At 36.2% G+C, this 9816-nt stretch overlaps 2 protein-coding genes across 4 annotated transcripts; one reads left to right on the top strand and one right to left on the bottom strand.

Annotated features, from left to right (window-relative positions):
- Positions 1-828: 828 nt before the first annotated feature.
- LOC110921023 (BTB/POZ domain-containing protein At1g67900) lies at positions 829-4740 on the top strand. Of its 3 annotated transcripts, none has more exons than XM_035986722.1 (5): positions 829-1027; positions 1497-1604; positions 1696-1765; positions 2395-3603; positions 4110-4740. In XM_035986722.1, the coding sequence occupies exons 2-5, from the start codon at positions 1546-1548 to the stop codon at positions 4572-4574; spliced, it is 1803 nt and encodes a 600-aa protein (XP_035842615.1). In that variant the 5' UTR covers positions 829-1027; positions 1497-1545; the 3' UTR covers positions 4575-4740. The 3 variants fall into 3 exon arrangements, with proteins under 3 accessions (XP_035842615.1, XP_035842614.1, XP_022020977.1); XM_035986721.1 differs by having other exon boundaries at positions 1490-1604; XM_022165285.2 differs by having other exon boundaries at positions 1401-1604.
- A 2637-nt stretch (positions 4741-7377) lies between these two features.
- LOC110921104 lies at positions 7378-9600 on the bottom strand. Its single transcript, XM_022165373.2, has 2 exons — positions 8754-9600; positions 7378-7950 (listed from the first exon to the last, which is right to left on the bottom strand). The coding sequence occupies exons 1-2, from the start codon at positions 8893-8895 to the stop codon at positions 7565-7567; spliced, it is 528 nt and encodes a 175-aa protein (XP_022021065.1). The 5' UTR covers positions 8896-9600; the 3' UTR covers positions 7378-7564.
- Positions 9601-9816: the final 216 nt, after the last annotated feature.

Raw genomic sequence — 9816 nt, 5'->3', positions numbered from 1 at the left:
TTTCTCAACCACCTAAGTTTACATAAAATCATTTATTAAACAATAACTAAAATAAAAAAAGCTTTATGTATATATGGGACATCCAAAACAAAATGACTTTACATAAAGAAACGCAAAAAAAAAAAAAAAAGCTACTAAAAAAATAGCAAGCTATTCTAATCGGTCTATGTAAACAATGTTTTAAAAACCGGTTTTTAAATCATATCAGGTTAGACTCACAAATGGTTTAATCGTTTGAACCGGGTTGACCTAAATAACCCTATAAATCCATAAAATACAATTTTTACTCAAAAAATAATCCAAAACTACATCATTTCAAAATAAAAAATATTTCAAAAGTTAATCCATAATAAAAAATAATCCAAAATTCACTATTGGTACAATTTTTTGGCGCTAGATTTTACTAAGAAGGTAAATCGTCACCTTTTTGGACCTATAAAAGATTAAAAGTCCAAATTTTAACCTTTGATCCGGTACCAGTATACCGGTATAACCCAATTTATTGGCGGTACAACTTCTTTGTTTTTCCCTCAGTTTACTGGTATGATTCGTGCCGGCCAAATTTCCAGCATCCGGTTTAACCAACCGGTATAAACCAGCTTTTAAAACATTGGATATAAATACGTCAATTATGCTATAATCAAATAGGATTTTTATGTTGTGTAAGAAAGGAACAAAAAAGAATATATAAATTGACAAACACCTAGAGATAATGAAATTGAAGACAACCCCGAAACAAAATTAAAGAAAAAAATATACGAAAAGTCTATATCCACATGAATGAAATGGACCATTTCACACAAACATTAATCCCCCTTGACCCCATTGCCATGATGACAAAAAAGGTGCAACCCAGAATTCCAGGACCATCCCAGCGGCCGTTACAGTTGTGGCTAACATAAATTGCTCACTTTATGACCCATAAAAGTTTCATAATGAACAAAAAAAACAATCTTGATCGTTATCCATACACACCCATTCATTTTCCATTTGTTTCATTTCTTTTGGTTGTCAAGAATCATATCAGGTAATTCAAAGCTTCAATCTTTTTCATTGCATGTGTGTCTCTGTGTGTGTGCGTGTTTTTTTTTTTTTTTTTTGGTGAGGAAAGGTTAAATTTGATGTTGGTTATTTATGGGTTGTTTTTATTTTGTTGAAATGATATATTTTTTGGTTAATTTTCATTGTATGTGTGTCTCTGTTTTTTTTTTTTTTTTTTTTTTTTTTTTTTTTGTGATGAAAGGTTAAATTTGATGTTGGCTATTTATGGGTTGTTTTTATTTTGTTGAAATGATATCTTTTTTTGGTTAATTATGATTTATGTGTCGTGTGGAATTGGGAATTATACATTCCATTAGCTAATGGCACTCTGTCTCTGTTTTATTGATTGAGGTGAATAGGTATCTGATCTTGTCTGAGAAAAAGCCTTTCTTTACTCGCAATTGTACTCCAAATTATGAAAATAATAATAATTAGTATATGAGATAAGAATGCAGCATTTCATAATATTCACAAGGTGAATTTAACAACTATAAAGACTCAGTGATGAAGTTCATGAAACTTGGTTCTCGTTCTGATGCTTTTTACAATTCAGCCGGTGTAAAGTAAGTGAAGTTATATATATATATATATTCTCTTGTTTTTCTTTACATTTAATATTTGAAACTTTTTGTGTTAATTATTGTTTGATTTCAGGTCAATTTCCTCAGAAGTTAGAACTGATATTATAATCCAAGTGAATGAAACAAGATATTTGCTTCACAAGGTAACATTTTTAATTCATTTATAATTAAATTCATCGCCTTTTTAATTTTTTTGAGTAAACTGCCATTTTGGTCCCTGTGGTTTGGTCACTTTTGCCACTTTAGTCCAAAACTGAAACCTTTTACATCTGGGTCCCTATGGTTTCAGTTTTATTGCCATTTTGGTCCAAAAATGAAATCAGGTCATATTTGTGTTATAAAATCCTGCTATTTTGTCATTTTTCGCAGGAGCAAAATTGTCATTTCTTTTTATTAAATAAATACCAGATTTTATAAGACAAATATGACCTGATTTGCCCTTGAGGAAAATGACAAAATTGCAGGATTTTATAAGATAAATATGACCTGATTTCATTTTTGGACCAAAATGGCAATAAAACTGAAACCACAGGGACCCAGATGCAAAAAGTTTGAGTTTTGGACTAAAGTGGAAAAAGTGACCAAACCTCTGGGACCAAAATGGCAGTTTACTCAATTTTTTTTTTTTTCTGTCAGTTTTAGCTTGATTACACAAAAGGGTTTCTCAATTTGATGAAATAATGATTATAAAAGTTGTTGGATTTTTAAAGAATTTTGGTGATTCTTCATGCTCCATTTTTAACTTTTTATGCACTGTTTTTATATCTTTCAGTTTCCGCTACTGTCAAAATGCTTGAAGTTGCAGAAAGACTGTTCTGAAGACTCTGAATCCTCACAACTTCAAATGATCGAACTCGCTGATTTTCCGGGAGGCTGCGATGCTTTTGAATTATGCATAAAGTTCTGCTACGGAATCACGATCACTCTGAGCGCGTACAATATCGTGGCTGCTCGATGTGCAGCCAGATACCTTCAAATGACAGAAGATGTTGAAAAGGGCAATTTGGTCAACAAACTTGAAGTGTTCTTCAACTCTTGCATTCTCAACGGTTGGAAAGATTGCATAGTCACTCTTCATACCACAAAACCGTTCCAGTTATGGTCGGATGAGTTGGGAATCACAAGCCGGTGTATCGAATCGTTGGTGTCAAAAGTCCTTTCTAACCCTTTGAAGGTGAGTGTCTCGCATAAGCGTACGAATAAAAAAGGGGAGATAGAAGAAGTTCATACAACCAAAAGGTGGTGGGGCGAGGATCTTTCAGAGTTACCGATCGATCTTTATCGGCGAACGATGGCAGCCCTTAAATCGGGACGAAAAGTGCCACCTACACTTATCGGTGATGCTTTGAAAATCTACACTTCAAAGTGGCTTCCGAAAATTTCAAAAAATCTTAATAACGGGTCGAGTTTGAACAGTGAATCGGATCCTTCACGTTCGAATAGCAGAATGCTTTTAGAATCGATAATTACGCTACTGCCGATTGAAAGTAATGCGGTTTCTTGTGGCTTTCTGCTCAAGTTATTAAAAGCGGTCAACATACTTCAAGCTTCGAGTTCTTCAAAACTGGAGTTAGCTAGAAAAGTTGCACTTCAATTAGACGAAGCTAAAGTTTCTGACTTGATGATTCCGTCTGTATCAAACGATAATGATACAAAATACGATCTTGACATAGTTTTGAACATTTTGGAGCAGTTTATGCTACAAAGTCAAAGTCAAAGTCAAAGTCAACAGACTAGTTCTAAAAAACCATTGCAATCGTGTGACGATGGTGTTTGTGAGCTTGAGGGCTGCAAGTCTTCTTCTGCAGCGGTAAATGGTGCGATGGTTAAAGTAGCGAAGCTTGTAGATGGATTTCTGCAAGAGATTGCTCGAGACGTGAATGTACCGTTGTCGAAGTTCATTGCTTTTACGGAAGCTGTTCCTGAACTTGCAAGACTGAATCATGATGATCTTTACAAAGCTATTGACATATATCTCAAGGTAACTGAATTTTAAATAGTTATGGTAATCGTCGTTTATTTTGACTCGTTTTTTTTTTTTTTTTGTCAACTTATTTTAAATTTGACTTCCGTAGCAAGGGGGTGTTTAGAAGTGAGTCTTGAAACTTGTTATTAAAACTTAAATAACTAGTAGACCCGTTAAGTCAGGGGTATTTTAGTCTTTATTTGTTAACATAAAGGGCAATTCGGTCTTTTGAATACTTGTACATTACGCTAAATGTTTGTACGTGAAATGAGAAAGGCTGAATTACCCTTTTAGCTAACAAAAAAGACGAAAATGCCCCTGATCTAACAGAGAAAATTGGATGGAGTTAATGAGCCGGATGAAAATGGCAAGATTTCAAACCTTTTGGATTCAGAGGCGAAAAAAGCAAACCTTTGGACGAAAGTTGCAAAACTGGCCAAACTTGTACATTACTCTAATAATTAGAATAACTTATTAGAGTCTGCTTTTGACTTTGAAAATTTGACTTTTTGGTCAACCAGTCACATCCGGAGCTAAACAAGCGTGAAAGGAAGGACCTTTGTCGAACACTCGACTGCAAAAAACTCTCTTTAGAAGCATGCATGCATGCAGCACAAAACGAGCAGCTTCCATTACGTGTCGTGGTACAAGTCCTTTTCTCTGAACAAGCTCGCGCCGCAATGGCTGGTGGTCACGTGACCGGGCTTCCCAACAACATCAAAGCATTATTAGCTGCCAAAGGTACCGAACCTAGCCCAGCTGGAGCTGGTTCACCAAGCACCGCCACAAACACACCACAACAACATGCCCAATGGGTCAAGTCACCGAACCCTAGTGTTTCTCGTTCAAAGACGAATGTAGATGCGGGTGATGAGTCAGGCGATGCGTCTTTGAAGGCTAAACAACATTGTTCGATTCCTTCCGTGCCCAAAAAGACAATGTTGAGTAAGTTGTGGTCGACGAACCGTGTTGAAAACGAAAAGTGAGATATTTGTGACTAACTAGATGTTATGATGCATATATGAAGGATGATACACCAATCTTGGGTTCTATATGTTAGATGTGAAGATTAAACCGATAACGTACGATAGCGTCTATACATGTATATGCAATTCTCACATGTTCAGAAAGATTTTTAATATGTTGTGGTTACTTTGTATTTTGATGCTTAAATATCGTTTCTTAATTGTAGACTATTGTTACATATTTAATATTTTACAGTGGAAATTAGAATATCACATAACTAAAATATATTAGGAAAAAAGGCTGTTTGGTTTGTTAGAAAGGAAATGAATGGGCCAATGTGAGATTGCTTTGGGTTTGGGTTTGGGTTGAGCTATATTTTTGTGGCTTTCATGGGCCTGGATCAAACTCTCGTGTAATAGTTATATTTTCAATACTGAAGAAGGGATAACACCCCAAGTCCAATAAGTAACTAAACCTGATATGATGGAATGATCCGAAGTAAGCGGTTCAAAACTACGCTCACTTTCGGCATGGACTACTTGATCCGTATGGGGACCATGTCGCCACAATTAACAAAATAACGAATTGACATGATAACAATATTTGGTTTGTATAGAGAACCACAGCATAAGCATACATTTCAAGCTATATATAGGCCATCCGGGTTATGAACACATGAATACTACACCTGGCAAAACGGATGGGTCGGGTCGGGTGGCGTGTCAAAACGGGCCGATTAAAAAGGGTTGTTTTGGTTTGGGTTGGAACGGGTTCGGGTTGGAAGTTGGAACGGGTTCGGGTCAGTACAGGTTCCGGGCCGGGTTGGGTCAGTTTAAAAAGTTTTTTTAGGAAAGTTTGTAACAGCAGTATATCCATTTTCACTTCATATAGCTCTGACTCGTTAAAGCTTTTTCATCCTTTTTAATGTACCTATCAATCAAAAAGTACATTAAACCCAAATCAATCTGGTAAGTTATTGTTGTGACCCATAAAGACCCAAAATCAACATGACGGGTTACTTTTGCCAGGTCTAAATTGAATACTCAATTTCTCATATTTTATTACAGAACTAAAGTTGATTCTCCGCCGGATGGTCACAAAGAGAGAGGCCTCGTTATGTATAACAAGGCTCATTGGTTTTGGTTTATGTAGGGTTTATTTTAGCAAAAAGACTTCTGCCATATGTTAGCTGAAGATTTCGTGACACCACGTTACATATAAACAGTTATAAGTATTGAACCGGTAGAAAACTTTCATGTATGGATTATTTGTTTGACGTACTCATAGTTATGTCTTGAATATCCTGCGCAAAGGTTTGAATGTTATGAGCTAATAAAAGCACAAACACACATTTTAGGACAATTTTGAATGTATAGAACTATTCAAAAGAAATAATAATAAAAATCTAAAGACTATATTTCCAATTTTCTCCATCTTTCATAACTTTCCCGGTCAAAGTTTATTCGCCTCGCTTAGCATGCCACGCAACTAAACAAATTACAAACCCCAATTGGGAAAACGACAAGACTTTTGCCGTTTCTGTTGGAACAAGATCATGTTGTGGAGGTGACTATGTGGATCGGAAGTTATCGGTCCACATCATACAGTGGCGGATTTATGATTCCGACCAAGCGGGAACGTTTTATAAATAGGCGGTAACGAAATCGAAAAAACGTCAGATTTTTCCAAAATTTACACTAAACACGTCAAAAATTTTCCGACCAAGCGGTAGCGGAGGCTATCCCTTGTTTAGCTATATATCCGCCCCTGACATCATAGATTCAACAAACACAAGATGGATAAAAACCATAAGACTGGAGGGTATGGAGAGCCTCATCCCCAAGGGATGGGCCGACACATCACCGCCACGTAAGCGGGGCTTGAAGGGGATGGACCTAGAGGGGTGGGGGATGAACCTCTTTATATATATGTATGTATGTATAGCTGTGTGTGTGAGGAGAGAGAATTTAGCCCCGTCGTTTGCGTCGTGTGGGAGACGATAGGACGAGCCGGGCCACAGGGGGCGATGTTCCGGGCCGGCGTCAGGCCTCGCCGTGCCCTTGCCGTGCCCCTTACCCACCGGTCTAAGATGTCTCTGGTTCGATGATACTGATGAAGTTCTTTAATCAAGTGATGAGAGTCCATCGCTTGTTATGGGCACAATTTAGGTGAATTTTAGATGGTGGAGAATTAGGGGGTGTTTGGCCTAGCTTTTATTTTTTTTTGGCTTATTCTTATATTTTAAAGTAGCTTATGCTTATTTTCTTTCATTTGATAAGTTATTTTTAAGTGTTTGGATTAGCTTATATTCTACAAGTTGATAATTAATAATTAATCTTTAGTTGTTTGTTAAGTTATTTTGTATTATGGGAAGGGGTATAATATCATTGTGTGTAATAAGTAAAAAATCATCTTCTTCAAATAAGCTTATTCAAATAAGCTAAAAAACCATGTTCCCATAAGCTTCTTGGAATTAGCTTATATAAGCTATAAAGCTAGGCCAAACACCCCCTTAGTATGAGGTGGTGGGTTCGGGGTTGTTTGTTTCAGTTTTTAACGAGCTCTTAATGGTTACTGGTTCAAATTGTTTGTTTCACGAGTAGATGTTTAAATGGTTTAGACATTTGTCTCTGAATAGTTAACTATTATACTGAGTCTAAATGGTTAAGACCTCTTATCTGAATCGGTCAGACATTTGTCTCTGAATAATTAACCATTATATCGGTTCTTAATGGTTCAAACTTGTTACTAGTTCTGCAGTTACTCGGAAGTTGTGATAAAAAAAAAAAAAAAAAAAAAAAAAAAAAAAAAAAAACTAAAAACTCCGATCCAAATCATAGATTCATTCAAAGACCACTCAATATAGCACACGTATATATATTTTTTTATAACTTTTCAATACGTCCATTGTTGAATTGTTCTTCTTCGCCTATATTCAGATGTACTAATTCGATCTATTTACCTTCTACAACAAAAGTCCAATCAAGATCCCATGCCACGTGTAAAACTCTTATTGACAGTAATTACCACTATGAACAAGGTGTCTTTGGGTTGAATTTTCACACGCATAACGTAACAGATTTCCGGCAGACTTATTATACCGGAAGTGAAGTTTTCCCGGTGGTTTTAACATCTGCTGGTTGCAATTAGTTATCCTGGTGGTAGGAGATCTGGGTGGTGAAGGAATAGGTGAGGACTTCTTTGGAAGCCAGAGAAATGCTCTGATTTTGAGGTTCGATGAAGAGTGCGCGTCAACTGTTCGATCATATTCCTCAATGAGATTTGCTAGATCCTCGTCGGATGTGATCGAAACAAGCGCGTCTAAATCCTCCGTCGGTAATTGACACCTTAGAGTTACCGGCGTTCCGCAAAGTTCACCGAGTTTCATCAATAATTCTGTGAGTCAAAGGCAAATCTCATTTCATTTCAGTTCAAGTTTCACAGACGACAAATATTAAAAGAAATTTGTCGTTCTTCTCATTTCAATATCCGAAACCCGACCTGACACGAAACTTTGACCGGAACCCAAACCCGAAAATTGTGTTGGGCATATGAATTGAACACGATACGAATATTTGCAAGTTGACATTAACACGACTAGTTTCACCCAAATTTTGTTATTTTTTTAGAGTTAATTACTGTTTTCGTCCCTGTGGTTTGTCAAAAATCACTATTTCAGTCCATTAGTTTAAAAATTGCGATTTCAGTCCCTGTGGTTTCACTTTCGTAACCATTTCAGTCCACCTCGTAACCATTTCAGTCCCTGTGATTTCACTTTCGTAACCATTTCAATCCATTATTCTGTTAAGTACAGGGACTGAAATGGTTACGAGGTTGACTGAAATGGTTACGAAAGTGAAACCACAGGGATTGAAATTGCAATTTTTAAACTAATGGACTGAAATAGTGATTTTTGACAAACCACATGGACGAAAACAGTAATTAACTCTTTTTTTTTATCAGCATACTAAACTCTAAATTTACATTTTTGAAACAAAAAATACAAATGTAAATAAAACTATAATTTAATTATAAGAATCTAAGCGTATTTCTCTTTTGAATTCTAGATTTGACGAACACATACTAAAAATAAAAATAAAAAATAAATGGGTTAAACAGGTGAACTTTCGAACCAACACCTCTAATCATGAAAACCAAAATAGGAAAAGATATATAAAATTCATGAAGTGAAGACCTACCGGAGAAAGAAATTGAGCGGTCAACGGCGAGGACTCGGGTTTGGCCACCATGGTAACGGAGCTTGCCGTCGGGATAACGAGGGAGGATCTTACCGCCGTAACTGCAAAGGAATTTGATGGTTGGGGCGTGTTTAACTTCCATTTGAGATTGAGATGTAAACCAACTACTAACCAAGTGTCTAGTTGTGTTGCGTTTTGAAGGTTATTGGAGGCGCCATTTATAGCGATTCTAAATATCAATACGAGGGGGGTTTTGTCAAAATGGTATGATTGTTCAACTAAACACAAAGAAACAATATAGAAACAAACACCAGAATACAAGAGAAGCGACAAAACGTGACTGAAAATCTTATTAGTTACCCAAACCGAAAAACCCCAACTGAAACCCTAGATCTTACATTCAACAAGATCTTATGAACAATACAAATCTAGATCGACTGATTATTCAGTTGATCTAGATACAACAAATAAAAGAAAGAATTAAGAAATAATACAACCGGATACAAACGATCTCACGAACGAGATGAAGAAACCAGATGTGAACAAGCTGATAGCCACAGGTTCAAGACCTAAACAGAATGATCGTTGAGAACTGATCTGATCGCTGCAGACGGTTGTTGCATATACAAACTCAGAGAATATCTCAAGTAAAATTGAGCAGAAGAGAAGAAAAATGAGGCCTACTATCTTCGAAACCCTCATCCTTCTTTAAATGCCCATACTCATTCAAAGTTACAACCAACACCCTGAATTTCTCAACAAATGCACCGCCTTAAAGCAAGTTTCACTTTAACCCCTGTAAATATTCCATCCTGGTCCTCCATATGTGATATCTGCCCAATCAACACCCAAACTAATGATACTGAATGTAAACAACATATGAATGAAAAAATATCACTTATCTTTTTAACAGGTTTAGTTAAAGTGGGGTATAGTAGGTGTATTTGTTGTTCCGTGTTTTGGGTTACATGATACACTTAACGTAAAGCTAACCTCTACCTTCTGTTTTGGCTTTATACAAAACTACAAAAACATTTTTATTTCAATGTCATGTCGGCCAATA

Source organism: Helianthus annuus, chromosome 17, assembly GCF_002127325.2.
Source record: "Helianthus annuus cultivar XRQ/B chromosome 17, HanXRQr2.0-SUNRISE, whole genome shotgun sequence".
In the NCBI taxonomy this organism is placed as follows: domain Eukaryota; kingdom Viridiplantae; phylum Streptophyta; class Magnoliopsida; order Asterales; family Asteraceae; genus Helianthus; species Helianthus annuus.
Note: the sequence above shows the minus strand (reverse complement) of the source record. Positions and strands in the feature narration are given on the sequence as shown.

What these genes read in the sequence shown, in the direction of transcription:
- LOC110921104 (XM_022165373.2), bottom strand. Translation starts at nt 8,895, where the DNA reads ATGGAAGTTAAACACGCCCCAACCATCAAATTCCTTTGCAGTTACGGC. An exon ending in CCGCTCAATTTCTTTCTCCG is followed by an intron (nt 7,951 to 8,753) that starts GTAGGTCTTCAC and finishes TTTGACTCACAG; the next exon opens with AATTATTGATGAAACTCGGT.
- LOC110921023 (XM_035986722.1), top strand. Translation starts at nt 1,546, where the DNA reads ATGAAGTTCATGAAACTTGGTTCTCGTTCTGATGCTTTTTACAATTCA. An exon ending in CAAGATATTTGCTTCACAAG is followed by an intron (nt 1,766 to 2,394) that starts GTAACATTTTTA and finishes TATATCTTTCAG; the next exon opens with TTTCCGCTACTGTCAAAATG. An exon ending in CTATTGACATATATCTCAAG is followed by an intron (nt 3,604 to 4,109) that starts GTAACTGAATTT and finishes TTGGTCAACCAG; the next exon opens with TCACATCCGGAGCTAAACAA.